The sequence below is a fragment of the Cololabis saira genome, chromosome 19, assembly GCF_033807715.1.
Source record: "Cololabis saira isolate AMF1-May2022 chromosome 19, fColSai1.1, whole genome shotgun sequence".
In the NCBI taxonomy this organism is placed as follows: Eukaryota; Metazoa; Chordata; class Actinopteri; order Beloniformes; family Belonidae; genus Cololabis; species Cololabis saira.
In genome coordinates, this window is record NC_084605.1 from 12,379,495 (window position 1) to 12,401,624 (window position 22,130).

General features: G+C 39.6%; 1 protein-coding gene across 1 annotated transcript in view; it reads left to right on the forward strand.

Annotated features, from left to right (window-relative positions):
• Positions 1-22,130, forward strand: part of LOC133419084 (ankyrin repeat and fibronectin type-III domain-containing protein 1) — a 176,143-nt gene that overhangs the window by 129,933 nt on the left and 24,080 nt on the right. Inside the window, exons 7-11 of the mRNA XM_061708101.1 lie at positions 12,693-12,912; positions 13,938-14,145; positions 19,751-19,948; positions 20,970-21,083; positions 21,445-21,542. Of these exons, the coding sequence (XP_061564085.1) occupies positions 12,693-12,912; positions 13,938-14,145; positions 19,751-19,948; positions 20,970-21,083; positions 21,445-21,542 (838 nt within the window). The remainder of the gene's footprint in view (positions 1-12,692; positions 12,913-13,937; positions 14,146-19,750; positions 19,949-20,969; positions 21,084-21,444; positions 21,543-22,130) is intronic.

Here is a 22,130-nt window from a genome sequence, read left to right on the forward strand (position 1 = left end):
TTTCAGCTAGTGATGTATTGGTGAGGTCAGCCAGAGCTCCAACAGTCTTTGTTTCAAATGTGGTTTGGTTTGCAACATTGTAAATGAGGATAGATTCCATCACAGAGTTGATCAGGATGACTGTTAGGGAAAGTTAGCGTCATAGGTTTGCATCAGTGAAGCTAAAACTGCTAGCCTATGGTAAGTTATGTAACACAGCCATGTTCCAACGGCCCTTTCACGCTTGTTCTTTCTGCTCATTTTTGGATTGACTGGGGTCGGGTGGAACTAGCTCCCGACAAAATGCCAACCCCTCCCATAGGTCCAAAGAATGAGCTTCAAAACCACTCCCCAGAATGCTGTTGGTGGTGTTTGAGAGTTTGTTCAGTTATTTTTATAGAGTTTATGTTATAAACTAAAGTTGCCACCACCAGCTTATTTTCAGTTACCATTTTTTTGAAATACACAAATGATCCAATCACACTAGTATTTTAGCCATGATGCCAACAAGGATTTTAGCATGATGATTGTGTGTTTAGGTATAAATGCTCATAATCTGTCTAAATCATTTGCTTTGGCTCTGTATCAGTGTAACACAGACTTAGCTTTGCTTCCTCCACAGAAAAATGGAGGTCTTCCCATGATGCTCATGACTACTTGTTTTTCCTGTGTTGTCACCCTTTCCACTCTCCTATCATTCATCCATCCATGCATTTAAGAGTCTGCATATGTGAGAGCATGCATGCTATCATTTGTAAAAAGAATCTATCACAGTCAGAAGAATAGACTCCACACCCACTTCTCTGGCCACTTCCCTCTGTCTCAATCACAGATAAATAGCCGTGGGACTTTCAACATGGCGCCCGGCCGGCGTGTGACTGAGAGAATGAGCCAACTGGTGGCTTCAGTTGCCAGGGGTCGCCCCCACCCCTCTCTTCTCCCTGGCTGGGTGGGTGGCATATGGTGGCCCAGGCAGGGACCCCATTGGTGTGACACACACATATACACATACACACCAGCCCTGGAGCCACCCAGGCTGGACCCACGATCGCCGTGGGAGACATGGTGTCACCAAGCCTCTGACAGAGGAGGGGCTGTGGGTATGTTTGTGTGTGGGTGATCCCACCTTGGTAGTACCCCCCCAACCTTCTCCTGAGAAAGTCGGCCACTGCTCGCCATCTCATCTGTATGGTGACTCCACTGTTGTCCCCGCTCATCAAAATTGGGGAGATTTACCTCTGCATGCGCACACAACACATGCACACACACAGAGCCAACAGATGGCAGGCCTTGCTCAGCACAGCAGGCCAGTTTCAAAGGTTAAACATACTGCCGACTCTTTTCTCTGCCAGTCTCCCAAGGGACAGCAAAGTGAGAAAAAGAGGACAAGATAAATGAGGGGAAAAAAGGGGTATCAGAAGGTCTCATGATGTGTTTGGTCTTGTATATACTGTATTTGATGTCCACAAATATCAACATTGCACCTAAAAAGCATGTTCATTTCCCATTAGGGGTGTAACAATATATCGTGCCACGAAATTTCGCGATACAAAAACGTCACAATACGTGTCGTGGAGGTGACAAACTGTATCGCGATATTGGGTTATTAATATTAATCTATTGTGTTGACTAGAAACGCGCATCCGACCGCGACCGCGGCTGCGGACCAAAATCTTACAGCATCTTGTAAGAAAGTTGAAACTAAAATTGGGTTTTTATTTTAGAAATAAGGCTTGCTTTTCCTTCGAAGCCAAAAAGAGACTTGTTGCCACCACTTTTATGTCTGTGCTTGACTACGGCGATGTCCTATACATGCATGCATCTGCTCTATGTCTTCACTCATTGGATACTGTCTATCATGGAGCATTGAGATTTATAACAAATTTTAGATCTCGTACTCACCACTGCTCTTTGTACACTCGGGTCGGATGGTCTGCTCTGTCCACCCGTAGACTCTATCATTGGCATGTCTTTGTTTATAAGGCCATTCTTGGCCAACTTCCACTCTACTTAGGAAATTATGTTTTTCAAAAAAGCACTGGGAGTCATAACCTTCGCTCCCAGGACTTATTTTTATTGTCTGTACCTAGGGTCCGCACTAAACTAGGTAGTAGGGCCTTCAGCTATGCTGCTCCTTATGCATGGAATGAGTTGCAGAAAATTTTAAAATTAAGAGATCTGGTCTCACTTGATGCTTTTAAAGTTCTCCTGAAAGACTTGGAAGCAAGTACATTTAGCTGTAGGTGCTTTGATTGTTGTTGATTTTGACTATTTTTGCGATCTGTTTACTGTTTTGTTAAAACTGTTTTAATTGTTCTTATGTTATTTGTTTTTGTAACCATGTTGCTGCCTGTCTTGGCCAGGACTCTCTTGTAAAAGAGATTATTAATCTCAACGAGACTCTCTCCTGGTTAAATAAAGGTTAAATAAAATAAAAAAAAATAAAAAATAAATTACTCCGCTCAGAAGAAAGTAGTCCCGTTTTGAGCTCTGAACCTTTACTTACTTAAGTCTGGTGTAGAGTTAAGCCTTACCTTATTAAATTAAACCTTTTTGGGGTCGTGAGTAGGATAAACAAGGGACAACTTCTGCGTGAGTTTGCGTGTACTTCAATGTCCGCTCAACAGCGTAGGATTTCAGAACATCAACACAGCACCTAGTGCTGTATCACTCCGCCCAATCTAAAACATACTAACAACTGATAAACTGACTAGTGTAATTCCCTGATTTACAGAATATAAAGAATATATTTATAAAATAATGAACCCTGAATTACCAAAATAATCTTCTTAACAAAAATAAATCTCCTCTTACACTTATAAGGTGAGCATGAATCAATCTTTTTTATGATGTAAAATTGTATGTATTTATTAACTTTTATTTATTTATTCAATTTTAGTTGTTAAATTTCTGGAAAAGAAAAAAGTCAAATCATACATGACAGAAACTATTCAGTTTGTGGCAAAATATTTGTACTTGTATGAAACTGAAGATGCATAATGCAAACCTGACATTTACTTTTAGTTCAGTTTGTGGAAAATGGTTGGCCTGGCTTTCTCTTTAAAACTTAAACAGTTATAAAGCATTACAAACTGTAACAACAGGGCAAACGCACAGCATTGTTTTGTATTTTGTGTCTTTCAAATAAAACACAATTTTTTTCCAGTCATATATTCCTCTATCAAGGTTGTTAAAAAATACTGCTATAATATCGTATTGTATCGTTATCGTGACCTCAATATCGTGTATCGTACCGTATCGTGAGATTAGTGTATCGTTACACCCCTATTTCCCATTCAAGTATTCTTTGACCAACTGTAAGAACATACACGAGCACAACCAGGGTATCAGTCATCTGCAGGATTAGTCATCAGCCCAGACTTGAGCTTATCACAGTCAACCAAGATTTTGTTATTTTGGCGCATTTGTCATACCCACAAGTCAGGACACAAGGTACTTTCTCATTCACTCAGAGTTGACAACAAAAAGAATATGATCCCGTCAGCACAGTCCACGTCAGCAAAGCCCACTTCAAACAGCGGATAGCCAAATGTCAGCAGTGAAAAAAATGTAGTTTAGATGATGTAAATCAGGTGTTAACAACTGGATCCTTGATTATAGTCACGCTGGTGTCAGTTTTACCATATTCTCCTCATGGTTAAATAGGATGGGTAATGTTGTCTCGGGTACATGAGCCTATTGTCATCAACACACTGAATACTGACCAGTAAGCCTGTCAGAACGATTATATATACTTTACATATGTTTGTAACTTGCTGTGATCTGTTGCTAAGGGTGCAAAACGCTTTCCAGTTTAACTTGTATAACAACAACTGTGTTAAATTAACGGTGTTTTTACATTACAAGTCATAGTACTTTTAGCCTGGCCAACCAGGCTAAAACCTTGACAACCTTGACAATTCACTTGACGAATATTCCCCCTTATGAAATAGCTCTGGTAAACCTCCCATTCACAACCATTTCCATCGGGACAGAATGTACTGCAGTCGCAAAACCTATGCAGGATCATTCAAGAGCTACTAATCAAAACAATCAAGATAACTGCAGAATTGCAAATGCCACTTTGGATCAACATGTTTTGACTGTAAAACTGACAAGAGTCATTCAGCAGTCTGGTTGTTGCGATGCCTCTGACACAAGCTTTGTTTCTCTGATTGGTTTTATGCATATTCATTGACATACAGAGGCAGTTTCTTCTGCATCCGAATGGTAAAGCACCCTGAATATCAGCGCTTAATCCAGAGGAACCAGACTACTTTTTTGCATCTAAAGGGAAAAGAATCACATTGGCTGACCAAGCTATAGTACTTATCCGTGAAAAGTGTCATTTGAAAAAACTTGATTACTGGTGCTTAGGGCATTTCATTTTCCTCTACAGACAGTGCCACTATTTTTGTATTGTTATTTTCGCTCACATTTAATCCACAACTAAAATTAGAAAAAGCTTGTATCTCCTGGAATGACCACAACATGGACTTTTCAAGTTTCAATTATTAACAGAAAATACATCTTTTGAATAAAAAATAGCTGCTTCTGCTGCTAAAATGGCTTTTCTTTTGTTAGATGAAGCAGGTTATTAGGTCCTAGAGCATAACTCGCTATGATTCCTGTGGCAAGTTTCTATTCAAACAGTAATCTGCTTAGTATCAGCATAGTTTACTGGGAGTCTTGACTAAAACTGCCAAAAAGAGTTTCAATATCACTCACGTGATACTGCATGCAATGAAAAATGGGGAATCAAAACAAAGGGCTATTCTGTTTAGCCATTAACAAAAAATGGCCTTAAAGAAATAACCATATTCCTATCTCTAGCTCTACTTTGTTTCAACCTTTGTTATTGTTTGATGACACCAATTCTTTATCTTACCGTGCTTACCCTGAGATATTCCACATGTGGCATTGAAATAATAATATCCTTTGTCATCAAAATCATGTATTTAGGTCAAATTGTATCATAGCATTGCATAGAAACACTGTAGCACGCCGCTGTGAGCAAGGTTGTTAGTACAAACTTTTTAGTTTCTGTCTGTTACAGATGCAGCTGACTTTTGAGCTCAGATGTTAAGCAAAGAGCCCTAAAACTACCAGCTTTTGCCAAATGAAAATTTTGCTTCTTGAAACATATCTATATTAAATCATTGGTTGTTGCATTCAACCACAATCATTTTTCAAATAAACTTTTCAGATCTGTTCATGTGGCAAGAGGCGAGCAGCTACACCCTAGACAGGTTGCTATCCATCTATCGCCAGGCCAACACTGGGACAAAAAAACAATGATTTTTCAGGCTCACTCCCACGGTTAATTTGAAGCACCAATTAATCTAACACAATTGTTTTTGGACTGCTGGAGGAGAAACAGGAGCACCTGGAGGCCTACAATAAGAAAACTGCACAGTTTTAAACCAGGAATCTTTTTGCTACGAGGTCACAGTGCCAACTACCACTCCATCATCTGCCCTGAAACAAGAAATCTTGGCTTGAATATCTGCTGGCTGCACTGAAATATTGACTGTTTCTCCCAGAGGCTGAGTCGCCAGACAACAGCTGCCTGATACCTTCCTTATTTAGCTGCGAAGCCAGTCACCACAGCATTGTTGTGGTTACCTTTTGTCGTTAAGCCAAATGAAAAAGGAGAGTCCAATACTATAAATACTAAAAAGAAAGCGACTGTCAAAGGTGCTAATGCCACTAATTTAAAAACGAATGGTGGCGCAAAATGCGCAGATAAAGACACTTAAATCATTATACTTGCTTGTTTGGAGGACTGTTTTCATGGACAGTTTTCTTTGGGGGACATTTCTTAAAATCCAATCTACCACTTAATGTATATCTGCTACATCAATCCATTAAGTCTTGTTTTTGCACTATAGATGCTTTTAGGAGGGAATTTGGAAGGGTGTGAAAGTGTGTCAACGAAACAGCGGTGATGCACTTTCCTTTCAAGATAAAAGGAAAGCTAAACATAGACAAGGTATCAGTAAACTTTCATCCACAAAGTGTGACCCTTGCTAAAATCACATACAGTAAGACTCACTGCACATATACGCTGTGCTTTACTCTGTGGCAGGGTTTCCGTTGTCCGGTAATTGCCGGACTTTGTCCGGTAAAATATGCCGAAGTCCGGTATTTTATAATCTCTCCGGTCAAAATGTCCGGTGAAAATACTCACTGGTGCTGCGGGACTAGAGTCCCCGGGAGTACCGCGGAGGGACACGCCGAGCCTCGGTGCCGGGAGCCGGGAGGAAGCGGAGCTGCGGCGCCGACATCCACGTGTGCGTTGATTTATGGTTCTGCGTCGCACCGACGCAGAGCCTACGGCGTAGAGTACGCGTCGCCGCGTACCTTACGCCGTAGGTTACGCGCAAGCTTCTGCAATATTTATTTATTTTTTGAAGTTACGCTCGCGAGTCAATTGACGGGACTTATTTTATTTTAAATTCCCTGTTTTTCAATAAAAATACTATTAAATGACTTGCATTGATATCGTACTACTGCATATGATTTATTTTTAACCTCAATAAATTCATATAGCCTATGTGACCGGAATTTCAAACATTTGTCCGGTAAATTGAAACCCTGTCGGTCACATTGTCCGGTGCCAATTTTTTCTAGCGGAAACACTGCTCTGTGGACACCTTCACCTGTTGGATCCATGAGAAGCTGCGGGTCACACTGGTGGCAAGGTCAGATATTGCCCAAAACCAGTGCCAAGGTAGTGCTAGCAGCACTGGCCCCTTAACCCCCACTCCCAGCCCCTCTACCATCAGCCCTCTCTCTCTCTCTCTATCTGTCCCTCTCTCTCTCTCTCTCTCTCTCTCTCTCTCTCTCTCCCTCTGTGCATCCAACAGCCCGGCTGCTTCCAGCCTGTCTGGTGCCAAGACTCAGATTTCAGAATTTCCTTCTACAAGCCACATTTAGAGCAGCTAGCATACGCGCGTGTGTGTGTGTGTGTGTGTGTGTGTGTGTGTGTGTGTGTGTGTGTGTGTGTGTGTGTGTGTGTGTGTGTGTGTGTGTGTGTGTGTGTGTGTGTGTGTGTGTGTGTGTGTGTGTGTGCATTTTAGCAAGTCAGTTTGTACGTATTGCCGGTCCAAGTCCCTACCGCTGACACCCCCACCCCTCTTTCCCCCAATCCATCCTCCAGTTCATTGTTTATCTTGTGCAACTTCATCTATGCAGACAACAGATGGAATACTCTACATGTCAGCTATTATGAATGGTCCTGGTGTGTACGAAACATGATTAGATAGACATTGATATTCAGCCCAGATTTATGTCACCTGCCATTGGTAGACCTGTCATAGCAAGAAGTGTGGAAATGGTTGTTAAACTGGGATAAGATGGCAAACGATGGAGTTGTGGTTGAGGTGGAGCAGAAGCACGGGGAGAAAGGGCCAGAGGGGTGGTACTAGGGAGGAGGGTTGTTTTTTGTATTTTATCAATAAGAAAAAAAGATCTTTGGTTGAGTCACAGTAACTACAGATGGCAGCAGTACACCTACCTTTAACGTCACCTCCATGCCTTCATACTTTTATGAGTTTATTCTTAATTTATTATAACCTTAACTATACTGTAGTAAATCTTAGTTTAACTGCATCTCTTTATCTTAGGACAGACAAAATAAAGAACATATAAACACAGGATAAGCTAGGATTATCCCTATTTGTATCCTTCCAACCTTTATCTCAATCCTTCCTTCCTTTTCTGTTAAGTTTTGCTTTACCCTTCTCTCTTTTGCATGTCCGTATTATATACATGTGTCTACTCTGTATTTTTGTTGTATTCAAAAATATAAAAAACTATTTTAGATAAACATACATAACTCAAGAAAACATTTCTTTATACAGTTGAGTTCTCACTTGTCTTAAAGAAGAAGGTCTTAGGTATATGATTAGATGGTAAAGAGTGTCAAATATTTTAGAACTGAGCCAACACAGCCAACAGACCTAGGTCAAAAAAAGTTGGTACTGGTGTCATGTAAAGTACTGTCAATATACATCATGGCCTCTGTCATTTGGTTATTTTGTCAAAAATATAAATGTACTCATGCAGTATTATGACACTTGTTGCATCATTCAGTAGTTGACTTGTACAGACATATGTCTTTTGTATACACTTTCTGTATACTTATTAAACAACATTTAGTTTGGTTTGTCTGTAAGGACCCTATTCTTGCTATTACTTAAGTGGAATTACATTTTTGAGTCGAATTGGAGGTTTAAAGTAGCAACTAAGTCTGATATAGGTCCATTGCCCACTTTACTAACCTTTATTGTCATTTTAAAAGTACATGTACCAGTCCGACACAAAAACTGCTTTGATTCACTTTGTTTTAATCCCCCACTGAAAGATCTAGGTTTGTTCCTTAAACCATGCAAACACCAACTGAACCACCAGAATATAACAGGCGTGTCTTCTGAGATCATCTGTGCACTCTGTAACTGAAATGTGTGTTACTACAGGTTTCAGCATGTGGTATTGTTAAAAGCATCTGCATTGGATTTACTGCAGTTTATACAGTAACCCATAACAAAAAGTGGGATTCATCAGACAAAACAACATTTTCCTCTCTAAACGTCTTTGACATGACTTGGCTGTTATTACTTTGAGCTTGCAAATTGTGCTATTTGTGAATTAAGTGAAGCAACAAATATTTCAAATATGCTTCAGTCATAGGTCTGTTCTATGTTCACCATTAGTGAAGCAATTTCTCAGTGTCTAGACTCTGTCTGCCTGTTTTCATTTATATCTGACTCACCGATTGAAGGCCCAAACAGTTATTTTGTAAAAAAAAAAAAAAAAAAAAAAAAAAAAGCTGATAAACTCATAAAGCAGACGCGTTGTGTGTTTATGTGTTTTCGTATCTTGGGGATGTTGATTGTTTGTGGGTGTATTTGATGTGGCCCAGCTCTCGGAAGTTACTTTTGGTTTTCCCAGAACTACAACTTCCTGCTGGTAAACTGTAGGAAATTGTGTGGAGCAGACACCGTATGCACTTTTGTTCAGTTATTTATGTGTTTGTATCACTTTGAGTTTTTCCTCCTCTACTTCCTTATGTTTATTATTAAAGCAGTTGTTGTCAACCGAAACCGGTGCTCAAATCCTTGCCAGGCTGTTGTTAGTATTGAAAGTAAGGGAGGACATAAACATGGAATTCGGCCAATTTTATTTAAATTCTTGTGGACCATTATTTTAGAGAATTATTGTGTTGTTGTTTCTTTTAAAGTTGGCTTGAAAATCTGGGTATGTTTGCTTTTTTTCCGAGTAAACATATTGCTGTTCAATCATCTATGAGGCCAGATTTGGATGGTGTGTAGAGGAGTAATCCTCACTACGGTCAGCATACATTCTCTATGTGAGAAGATTGTATTTAATTATAGTTTTTAATTGTACATTTGTTTTTATTTTATTTCTTCAAGTGAAGGGCGCATGTCATTGGCGAATGACACCCCCAGTCCTACGTGTAGGATACAGCATCTCTTTTAAAGCACTGACATACACACACCACTTTACACACGGCCTAATGTCGTCAGAGAGTGATAGGGCACCGTCCTGCCGACAGAAAAAAGTCCTCTGTTCCATCTCAGGCAAATAACAATAAGCCTAGGGCTGCATTCCACTGGGCTTTCTCTTTGAAATGGGATACGGGCACACGCATTACAAATATATCTCTTGTTTTATCTTCCGGGCCAGGCCCATGGAAAAATTATTCCAAATACCTGCCGCGCTTTATCTGGAACCATGGAATAGTTAGGCCCAGCCGGGAACACGAGGATGTCTAAAATAAGGCCTCTATTACGGGATGGAGTGGAGATGGATGGGACGGAGCGGAAAGGGACGGGGATCGGGGGGGGGGGGGTATTTTAGGTGTATCGGCCCTGTGAAAAAGGCCTTGTTGCGGGGGCTTGGAGATGCATTAAAGTCTACAATGTGGGCCGCTGTCAGCTGTTGCACAAACTACATGTGATGGGGGAGGGTTTAAGCGCGTATGCATGCTCATGTGGGCTCACACGTTCATTGCAGAGCAAAGTATAAATAACATTTTTCCTACAGATGTTCTCACCTTGACAAATCGGATTTTGTCATGCGGCATGATGGCCCAAACTAATGCCTTTATTTACTCACCTCTACTTCTGCTCACATACAGGTGACAGTTGTTGTTTTTTCAGTTTTTTTTTTTTTTAAAGAACTTTATTTAGTCAAGCAGCTAATATACTGACTGCTTAAAGGAAAATCCTTTACAATCAAACATCTAAATGATCCACAACAATAATTTTGGCGTAAAATTCCTCATATTGGAGGAGAAATAAAACTAGAACCTTTATTGGTAGTTCTCAGCAAAACTAAATCTGTTTTCTAGAAAAAAAAATTGTACCAAATTAACATCAGAATAAACTCTTCTGAAACATTTGAAGATAATTCTGTTGACTATTCGACTGAAAACAGGTATTTTTTGCACAGGAATTCAAGAGAGAAAAAGGGAGGGAATGCAGTTAATAATAATGATGGGAACCAAGGGAGAACAAAGAGAAATAGAGTGAAAGAATTGGAAGGAGGGGTGGAGAAATAAGAAAAGGGTATGATAAGAAGAGAAGCGACTTCAAAAGATATTATGAGAGGTGGGACAAACAGGAGCGAGAGCTGTTGAAAATGCCTCCTTAAGGAATTCATTTATCTCTCCACTTGGCTTTGGTGAGACCCAACACGGACTCTGTCACCATCGCCTGCACGGTCCTGCTGACATTTCCTTCAGCGGCTGAGTGTGTGTGAGCATCATGTAGCAGACTCCCCCTAGAAACGCATGTCATCTCCACATTTCCCATGGCAGAATGGAGAGGAGCAGTGTAATCAGAATACCAATGATGTCCAGGAACCGTTGGCGAGAGATGCTGATCTTTTTACTGAAAGAGATAATGTTGCACAGCAACAGTGGCAAACTGGTGGCAAGGCTGTCGTTATTAGTTTTTATGACTCATGTGGTAAATGTGACTGAAAACTGAAGATAATAATATGCATCTGGCAGATCAGCGTAACTTATTTCTATAGTTTATATTAGGGATGGGCGGTATGGACTAAAAAATGTATCACGATTATTTCTGGCATTTATCCCGATAACGATAAAAATGACGATAAAAAAATACCAATTCAACTCCACCTTTTTAACTATGAATCTATCTCGCTCTCCGATCCGCCATGTTTGTTACACAAAAACGTATCAACGGGAATTTATCTTTCTTTCTTTCTTTCTTTCTTTCTTTCTTTCTTTCTTTCTTTCTTTCTTTCTTTCTTTCTTTCTTTCTTTCTTTCTTTCTTTCTTTCTTTCTTTCTTTCTTTCTTCCTTCCTTCCTTCCTTCCTTCTTTTTTCCCCTTCCTTCCTTCTTTCCTCCTGCTCTCTCCTTCCTTCTTCCCTTCCTCTTTTCTCCCTTCCTCCCTTCCTTCCTTCCTTCCTTCCTTCCTTCCTTCCTTCCTTCCTTCCTTCCTTCCTTCCTTCTTTCCTTGTTTCCTTCCTTCCTTCCTTCCCTTCCTCTTTTCTCCCTTCCTTCCTTCCTTCCTTCCTTCTTTCCTTGTTTCCTTCCTCCCTTCCCTTCCTCTTTCCTTCCTTCCTTCCTTCCTTCCTTCCTTCCTTCCTTTCTTCCTTCTTTTTTCCCCTTCCTTCCTTCTTTCCTCCTGCTCTCTCCTTCCTTCTTCCCTTCCTCTTTTCTCCCTTCATTCCTTCTTTCCTTGTTTTCTTCCTTCCTTCCTTCCTTCCTTCCTTCCTTCCTTCCTTCCTTCCTTCCTTCCTTCCTTCCTTCCTTCCTTCCTTCCTTCCTTCCTTCCTTCCTTCTTTCCTTCCTTCCTTCCTTCCTTCCTTCCTTCCTTCCTTCCTTCCTTCCTTCCTTCCTTCCTTCCTTCCTTCCTTCCTTCCTTCCAAAAGTCCGCTTTACACAAAAACTTCATCAACAGGAATGTATCGTTTTTACCGCAACATGACAAATTCTTATCGTGAGGAATTTTTTTGACGGTATATCGTGAACGGTAAAATATCGCCCATTCCTAGTTTATATAATGGTTTTTGGACTGTATTCCAGTAATCTTCAGTTTGTATACCTCGGTGTGACCAGATATTCTCTGTTTCCTCCTGTTTTTTTTTCTTTGGTTGTTTGTTCATCGCCATCATAGAAATGTTGCAAAATCCTAGGAATCCCAGGGAATGTTTTCAGATTTCTTGAAGCTGTGTTGACATCTACTTAGTTTGCATGACAGCCAACCACTGTCATGCATACTTGCATCAAAACTAGCCATTAAATTTGTTTGATGTTGAGTGGATACATTGCACAAAGTTAGTCATGGAAGAACCCGATGTTTTCACAAACATGAATTCATGGTGCTTTCCTACGGTGAGAAATCAAAACCTCATTTTCCATGTACCACTCAACGGCCGAAATGTTTATTTGCATGCATTAAAACAATTTAGATCGAGTAAGTGGAAAGACTTTGTGTGAGTTTAAATTTGTTTGTGTCTCTGTGTTTAGGGGAAGGGGGGTCTTTTAACAATTAAGCATTATGACAGGATTGATTTTTAAGATGCAAATTCCTATAATGGACATAAAATCGACATGTAGCCACATTTCGCTCCCCATTTTTCTGCCACGCTGTTGTCCACTTCTTTCTGTCACGCATCACTCATGTTTCTCACCCACCCATCTCTCCTCCAGGGCTGACTCCGCCAAGATGACGCAGCCCATGAGAGGAGACCAGGCCCACCAGCCGGCTTCAACTCGCAAGTCAGCCAGCCTGTCCTCGCCAAGCGCAGCTCGCCGTCTATACCGCAATTTGTCTGGAAAGTTCCGCGTGGGCACCAACCCCCCTGTTCTGGAGGACAGCGTGGTGTCAGGACGGGGAGGGGACAAGGAGAGGCTGCGTAAAACCACCATAGTAAGTCAGAGAGAGGAAAAAATAATAAACCTCAGAACATTGTAGTCTAAAAATAGTCGGAGAAAGCACATGCAGTAAACATGGTCAGAGGAACTCATGTATGAAGAGCATGCAGCTGCCTATCTTAGTTCTCCGTGTAAGACAAATGTATATCAAGAAACAAGTGGGTGCCTGAAGAGTGAGCAAGTTGTTAATGTTTCCAACATTCACTGAAGGGTTGGGTCGGCTGAAATGTCTTAAAATATCAAGATTTGGCATTTAGTGGTATTTAGGGGTGGGTATTGGGAAGGACCTCACGATACGATACGCATCACGATACTTGAGCCACGATACACATTGCGATATCCCGATTATGCGATATCCCGATTATTATATTCTACATAGTTCACCGAAATATTTAAAAATGCATTACACATCTTAAAATCCAAGTTGTATATATGTACATCAGATGATAGTGATGGATCTTAAAATCCGAGTTGCACGTTCATCAGATTATAGTGACAATTCATGGGACAAACTGAGTCAAAACAATGTTTTATTATAACTATACAAGCTAAAGTTACAACTTATTTGTATATGTTTTTCATATTATTTACATCATATGAAATTAACATTAAATTTAGTATGAGGTTGCTTTAATTATGTGGCAAATGATAATAAACACAAGAAAGATGGGTACTAAAACCAAGGACAGGCACAGTGATCAGTCAGTATAGATATAAATCCATAAATAAATAAACCTCTGTCCATTATTTTTCATTTTTTAAGGAAAAAAACCTGAGCTCAGTGCAGGGCCCTCCCAGGGTTGGTAGAGAGTGGCAATGCCCAGGACTGTCACTTATGTAGGAGCACTGGGTGATATAATGGGAAAAAAATCTGGGATAAAAAATATTTTAAAAAAAAGAAAATCGATATTCAAATTTTTAATATCGATATTGAATCGGCTGGAAAAGTATCGCGATATATTGCCATATCGATATTTTTGCCCACCCCTAGTGGTATTAATGTATAACTGTTTGTTTCAGTTCCAGAGTAATGAAGCTTTATTTGAGGCAGTGGAGCACCAAGAGTTGGACTTGGTCCAACTGCTTCTGTCCCAGTACAGTCTTGAGGAGCTGGACCTCAACACTCCCAACAGTGAGGGCCTCCTGCCTCTCGATATTGCCATCATGACCAACAACGTGCCAATGGCCAAGCTTCTGCTGCGAGCCGAAGCCAAGGAAAGCCCCCACTGTGAGTAGAGTAGCTTTTTCAACTGCTTTAAGGTCACGTGGATGGAAGCGGAGCAAATAAAAACTGGGCTCTGTGATTGCATCTGCTTTGAAGAAAGCAAGATAGAATGAAACACAACTATGAAATTAACGAGTGTTAAGGAAATTTCCAGAATCTCATCTGCTCGTATACTTTATAAGCTGAAAGATCAGCCTGTATTGTAGATGAAAAGAATTATGCCACAAACTCTGTTTGTCTTCAAGCCACAGCCACCAGGCTGAAAAAGGATGCTACTGAGTAGGAATGGGTGATATTTTACCGTTCGATAAATTGAGGAAAGAAAGAAAGAAAGAAAGAAAGAAAGAAAGAAAGAAAGAAAGAAAGAAAGAAAGAAAGAAAGAAAGAAAGAAAGAAAGAAAGAAAGAAAGAAATGAGCCTGAAAGAAAGAAAGAAAGAAATGAGAAAGAAAGAAAGAAATGAGCCAGAAAGAAAGAAAGAAAGAAAGAAAGAAAGAAAGAAAGAAAGAAAGAAAGAAAGAAAGAAAGAAATGAGCCAGAAAGAAAGAAAGAAAGAAATGAGCAAGAAAGAAAGAAAGAAAGAAATGAGCAAGAAAGAAAGAAAGAAAGAAATGAGCAAGAAAGAAAGAAAGAAATGAGAAAGAAAGAAAGAAAGAAAGAAAGAAAGAAAGAAAGAAATGAGCAAGAAAGAAAGAAAGAAAGAAAGAAAGAAAGAAAGAAAGAAAGAAAGAAAGAAAGAAAGAAAGAAAGAAAGAAAGAAATGAGCAAGAAAGAAAGAAAGAAAGAAAGAAAGAAAGAAAGAAAGAAATGAGCAAGAAAGAAAGAAAGAAAGAAAGAAAGAAAGAAAGAAAGAAAGAAAGAAAGAAAGAAAGAAAGAAAGAAAGAAAGAAAGAAAGAAAGAAATGAGCAAGAAAGAAAGAAAGAATTGGTATTTTTTTTATCGTTATCGGGATAAATGCCAGAAATGATCGTGATAAATGTTTTAGTCCATACCGCCCATCCCTACTACTGAGTGACTTCTTCAGGCGGGTTTTGAAAACAATTCAGTCCCCGTAGATCCCCACGTTAAAAGAGACATAATATGAACTATTTTCAAAACATGACGGTTTCCTGAGTTTTTCATGAAACGCCTCAAGCATGCGTCAAAATATCTCAACGATACAGCACAACAGCTCCCCTTTCTTTTAGCCACTTCTATACATCTCTGTTCAAAGTAGCCACTTTTAGGAGGTGGAGTCAGCCATTCAACTCCACCCACTTCTTCTGAAACAAGTGCTTACTATGAAATCTGTTGCGTTACATCCCTCACGTCCTAGGATAAGCAAAGGAGGCTTACTGTGAAGTTAAAGAATAAATGCTATCAAGTAAAGAACATTGTTGATGGCTGTAAAGGTATTGAAAAATTGTAGTTTTTGAATTTGAACATTTTTGTCTTTGGAACAACATGAAATCCCCTGGTTTATTATAACTGTTGGGGGAGTAGCCTGGAAGTGATGTAACCCCTGTTAGTTGCAGTCAGACTTGAACTTATGTATAGATAAAAAGTAGCCTATTTTGATTCCCGTTCATCATTGGGCTTAATCTCTGACATGATGCCTGCACTTGCAAAGAACTCCTGCTTGTGACGAGTCGACCAAATGGACAACAAGGCTTCAAAACAATACTCAACGTTCATCTGTTACATATGACTTATGTTTCACCTTATCATTCTGATATGATAACATTGGCTGCCACCAGAGCAACAAGTTACACAAAGCAACGATACAACTATTGATTGCACTTGTAAAGCATTGAGACACATCTCTCTGAAGCTCGCAGAGAAAACATATTAAATGCACTAAAAGGAATGGTAATTATGATGCAATATTAGTCATCTTTGTAAGCGTTTTTCATTTTCTGTGATCTGTGAGTCTCCGCTTCCCTTCCTCTGTTAATGATTAGAACTCGCCAGTAAGGCTCCTAGGCTGTTTGTGTTTGTACTAATATACACACTCACACACACACACACACACGCTCACATTTTCAAGAGCTAAGCCAGACGTCTTATAAAGGTATCATTAAATTGAAAACACTTGAATGGAAAGTACTTTTTTACTGAAGTTTAGTCTTTGATTGCGCTTTCAACCCAGAAGTCAAATTATTCATGAGTCGAGTGTGCATGTGTGTGCATGTACAAAAGACTAAATGGGGCAAACAACTACATATAAATAAAGTCAAAGCTTTCTACTGTTTTTTTAATAATCAAAATCCATCTGAGGAGAATCGACATCACAGATGCTGCAGACTTTTCCTGGAACTTTGAAAGAATGGACTCTATAGCTTATTGTTATTGCCTCACATGCTTTCAGAGTATGTGGTTACCAGAGAGACGAGGCCAGACAAAGACAATCAAATAAACTGTCATATTCATATTCCTATAATAAATCCCTCAGTGACTCGCTATATGATGATGAGGCTACTTCAGTGAACTTGTGAGGAAAACATCCCTGCAGTAAAATCAGGGCAAAAACACTGGTGACAGCATTTGGACATGTTTGTCGTCCTTGAAGTGCTGAATGCTTAAATAAATGAACACTAGGGATGGGCGGTATGGACTAAAAAATGTATCACAATAATTTCTGGCATTTATCCCGATAAAGATAAAAATGACGATAAAAAAAATACCAATTCAACTCCATCTTTTTAACTATAAATCTATCTCGCTCTCAGATCCACCATGTTTGTTACACAAAAACGTATCAACGGGAATTTATCCTTCTTTCTTTCTTTCTTTCTTTCTTTCTTTCTTTCTTTCTTTCTTTCTTTCTTTCTTTCTTTCTTTCTTTCTTTCTTTCTTTCTTTCTTTCAGGCTCATTTCCTTCCTTCCTTCCTTCCTTCCTTCCTTCCTTCCTTCCTTCCTTCCTCCCTTCTTTCCTTCCTTCTTTTTTCCCTTCCTTCTCCCCTTTCCTTCCTTCCTTCCTTCCTTCCTTCCTTCTTTTTTCCCTTCCTTCTCCCCTTTCCTTCCTTCCTCCCTTTCCTTCCTTCTTTTTTCCCTTTCTCCCTTCCTCCTGCTCTCTCCTTCCTTCCTTCCTTCCTTCCTTCCTTCCTTCCTTCCTTCCTTCCTTCCTTCCTTCCTTCCTTCCTTCCTTCCTTCCTTCCTTTCTCCCTTCTTTCCTTCCTTCTTTTTTCCCTTCCTTCTCCCCTTTCCTTCCTTCCTTCCTTCCTTCCTTCTTTTTTCCCTTCTTTCTCCCCTTTCCTTCCTCCCTTTCCTTCCTTCTTTTTTCCCTTTCTCCCTTCCTCCTGCTCTCTCCTTCCTTCCTTCCTTCCTTCCTTCCTTCCTTCCTTCCTTCCTTCCTTCCTTCCTTCCTTCCTTCCTTCCTTCCTTCCTTCCTTCCTTCCTTCCTTCCTTCCTTCCTTTCTTCCTTCACGTACGTTGTGCGTGGATTTAACGCAGAACCATAAATCAGCTTTACACAAAAACGTCATCAACGGGAATTTATCGTTTTTACCGTGAGATGACAAATTCTTACCGTGAGGGATTTTTTTGACGGTTTATCGTGAACGGTAAAATATCGCCCATTCCTAATGAACACATATTTATATTTGAAACATTCCAAGCCTAAAGATCCATGGTAATAATAGTCATTTATACCGCAGCTTTGCAGTTTAACCCTGACTCCTGCTTTTAACCTTTTAAATTGGACAGACTCAACTGTTAGGTTTTCACGCAAGAGGCTGAGGAGAACAACACAAGTGACACCCAGAAGAGACACCAAGATTCAAATAAAAGCTCGGAGCCACTGAAGAGACACAGAGACCCACAGAATTAAACACCCAGATGGACATTTTGACACGGAACTTTAAACTTGCTGTCAACAGTGGAATCTAACGCTCAACAGTGGAATCTACGATGAACAAACACAGACCACACAGACTAAACACAGACACACAGCGGTCCCAAACACTCTCACAAATGACCAGCCACCAAAGGTGTACAGCCTGCTGCTGTCTTGTGCTATCTGAACAGTTCTGAATAATTTTTTCTAGATGCTTTTCTAGCCGGAGCATCCGAGCCCCTTTGATCTCCGTGTGGTATGCCACCGCTGGTCATTATTGCAAACCGCGCAGCCATGGTTTGAATATTTTCATAGGGTGTTATATCTCATCTGTTATGGTGATGTGTTTCACACATCTCTGCTCCCAGTGTTGTTACAGCACCCCGAGCTCCTTGAAAAAAGATTCCTCTTATGACTGTATGTGGCCGTGGTTTGGTATATAAATAGATCAGTTATACAAAAATTTCAATTTTTTTCCCTTGAAGAAATAGTTTTACAATGGCAGTTTAAAGTGATCCCGATGCACGCTCCCACCACTCTGTGTTCCCTCGGAACCGCATATGGGGAATACTCCTCCCTCTCTCACCCCTCTCACTTTCATTGCCCCATTTTCTGTCATTTTCTAGATGATGTCATCCATAAAGGGAGACTGCGTAGTAACATTAAATGAAGTTTATTGAGGAATCTGCCACAGCATTTTGGCAAACAAAGAAATTAAAAGAGTGGCCTGCAAAAGCAATTTGACACATTGCAACACTGGCTTTCTTGCAGTGTATGTCCGTGCACCTTTGAAGCACTTGCTGATTTTAAAATTGATTAAAATTGTGAATTAGGGCTATTCGATTAATCGATTTTAAATCGTAATCGCGATTATGTAATTAGAACGATGTTAAAACGTGAAAATCGTAAAATCGATTTTTCACTTTTTTTTTTTTTTTTTTTTAACCTTGTCTCCTTGTTGGCACACATATTAATGATTGATACCATATTAATGATTGATGGAAATACCTCTCAATACCTGCGACAAGTGCCCCATGGGAGAGGCTCTTTAGTGTAGGAGGGGGCATTGTAACATGCCACCGGGCATCCCTCAAACCAGATGCGGTAGACCGGCTCGTGTTCCTTGCAAAAAACTTGCAAATGTGAATAGCAAATGTAATGACTGACATTACACACCTCTACCTCCTTCATGGGTTGCATTATTATTTAGCATGCAAAGACCCAGTTTAGTTTAATTAGAAAATGTCTTGTTTTATTTAATTGGAAATATAACTTACTGTATGTTTGCAAGTGTTGATTTGCTGATTTTTTTTTCAGAGATAAAACTTTATATTTTATTATATTTTTTAAAACTTTTTTTCAACTTATTTTACAGAGTTTTGCACTTTATTCATTCATTTTTGGTTTAATAAGAGCAAAGTTTGCACTTAAAGCCCAATGGGGCAAATGTTCAATAAAAAAACAGCATATTTGAAATCATTTCTTTGCCTTTTGTCAATTCACAAAATAATCGTAATCGTAATCGAAAATCGGATTTTGAGAGAGAAAAATCGAGATTTTATTTTTGGGCAAAATCGAACAGCCCTACTGTGAATAAGTTGATGATTCAAAATATTGTTTATTTTTTCCTTTTAAGATCAGCCTTAAAAAAGCACAGATGCTTTCAGCTATATGCATCATTTAAGAGCTGATTCTGGTTGTTTGAATGCCCACATGAAACTCTTGTATTGTCTAGTACAGGTGCACACTCTGACTATGCTCCGTCTGTCACCGTGTCTCCCATGATGCTCATAGTTGTGAGTCTGGAGGGCCGAGCCGTGCATTTGGCCACTTTGGTGCAGGAGGCTGAGCAACGAGTGTCAGAGCTTCAAGCTCAGGTGCGCAATGAGGGTCCCAGTGAACGTGAGGGGTCTGACCAGGACAGGCAGCTCAAAGCATGGGAGTGGCGGCTGCGGCTCTTCCGCCGCATGCAGACGGGCTTTGAGCACGCTAGTAAGTCTCCGAGATTTGTATTTATTTATTTATTTTTTTTGTCTTACCTAGTTTTCTGTCTGGACTGCAATAATGGCTATGGATGAACATTGATGAAGATTATAACAACATACCGCCGTTATATATACTTTATAATTCATTAATTTTACCGTATCTGACGTACTGTGTGGAGATTTGGGGAAATACTTTTAAAACCAATCTTCAACCAATGCAAAAAAAGCAATAAGAATCGTAAATAATGTAGGATTTTATCATCACACAAATGTTTTGTTTTGGAAATTAAACGCACTAAAATTGACCGACTTAGTTGAATTTAAAACGGCACAGATAATATACAAAGCAAAGAATAATTAACTCCCCTGCAACATACAAAAACTGTTTAAGGATAGAGATGGGCAATATGAGTTAAGGGGGGAACATAATCTCAAACAACCAACAGTTAAAACAACACTTAAAAGTATGTGTATTTCAGTTACAGGGGTTAAGTTGTGGAATAGCTTGCCAGATAATCTTAAACAATGTAAAAACCTCATACAGTTTAAAAATTGTTTAAAACACATCATGATTAGTAAATACCAACAAGATTAATGGATAAGATGCAAGAGAGAGAATGATGGAATTATGCAGGTAATAACTACTGATCTTTTTGTCCTTGTTTTAATCAGGACTATTTATTATTTATTTTTCCTTTTTTCTTTTCTTACTGGTTCTTTGTTGTTATATATATTTTTCTTTTTGTGTTTTGTTGTTTGCTTCTTTTTTGGGAGGAAATGCTAGAAAGCATTTGTTGTAGAAAGTTTAAATAATAATAATGTGAAGGTTAAAGGGTAGGCATTTATAAGCTCAGAGCTTCAGCCTACTCCTTTTCTATCCAAATGATTATACGACATGTTATGAATGAGTGTACCATACTGAGCACATGATCGAAATAAATAAATAAATAAAAAATATCGCAGTCAATCAATTCACCTGTTTGTCTCTTTTTTTTAATTTCCCTCCTTCTGTTTACCTGCTACCCCAGACCCTCCAGAAGCTCCCAGTGTAGTCCGCCTGTCTGTCAGCAGCAGCAACAGTCTCCAGGTCGACTTCCAGGAACCTCTCTGTGTCAACTCTGCTGTAGTGACTAAATACAAAGGTCAGTTGTGACTAACAAAGTGGTTTCCATATTACAGCATGTAAGGTATTTAGGCTTCTTATAAGTTAAAATGGTAAAAGAAAGTGTCCTTCCAGTTTTGGGAATAGTTGAGCATTGTCAGTTTATAATTAAAAAAATCGAAATAAACTTGCCTGTCTTTACATTCCAAGATGGCGGCGCGCGCACATGCAGCGGCTCACAGCTCTCCCTATTTGTGCTTTTTTTTATACTTTTTGTGTGTTACACTTTTCTTTTCTTACACTTCTGCACTGCACTTTGACGGAGCTGCTGCCTAATTCCACTGCACATGTACATTGATAATAAAGGCTTTCTATTCTATTCTATTCTATTCTATATAAAGTGAGTTGGAGCAATACCCCTTCGTTCAGTCCTCTGCTGGGTGAGATGGTAGTGGACGACACCACTCTGCTGCAGTGCAACATCACTGGACTGATTTCGGTAAGTCCTACAAGAATCAGTCACCATCAAATTAATTTGTCTCTTGAACTGCAGAATCAGTTTTGCATAAATTTCAGTGAAAGAGTATCAATCACAGTTGTTCCACCGACTTAAACGTTTGCTTATTTTTAAGGTGTTTTGAAGAACTCATAAACAAAGCTGTAGTGTCTATTGTTATGTATCAGCCACATGAAGGCCAACAGTTTTATTTACACACAAGCTTAAAGCATTTCCTTGAGTGACTTTTGGAGGGATTTCACATGTGACTCCAATTTATTGCATACATCAGACTCCGCACACTGGCTGTGGTCACAATGAATCCCAAACGTTTGCTTTGACTTACTGATGGTGTTGTTCAAAACTCTCTTGCTATTTGTAAAACATCTTGGCCCCTGACTAGGCAACAGTTGCAAGGCAGCTTCTACAATTGTATTTACCAAAAAAAAGAGCAGCTTGGTAGCCTGCCACCTGATTTATGTTTGGCATTTTTAAGTGGGCAAGTAGACAAATGGACGCTCCACTTGTTGTTATTATTATGCGAGAGAACCCCCCCCCCCCCCTTGAAATCCAGGCTAAGCTTTCTCCTGT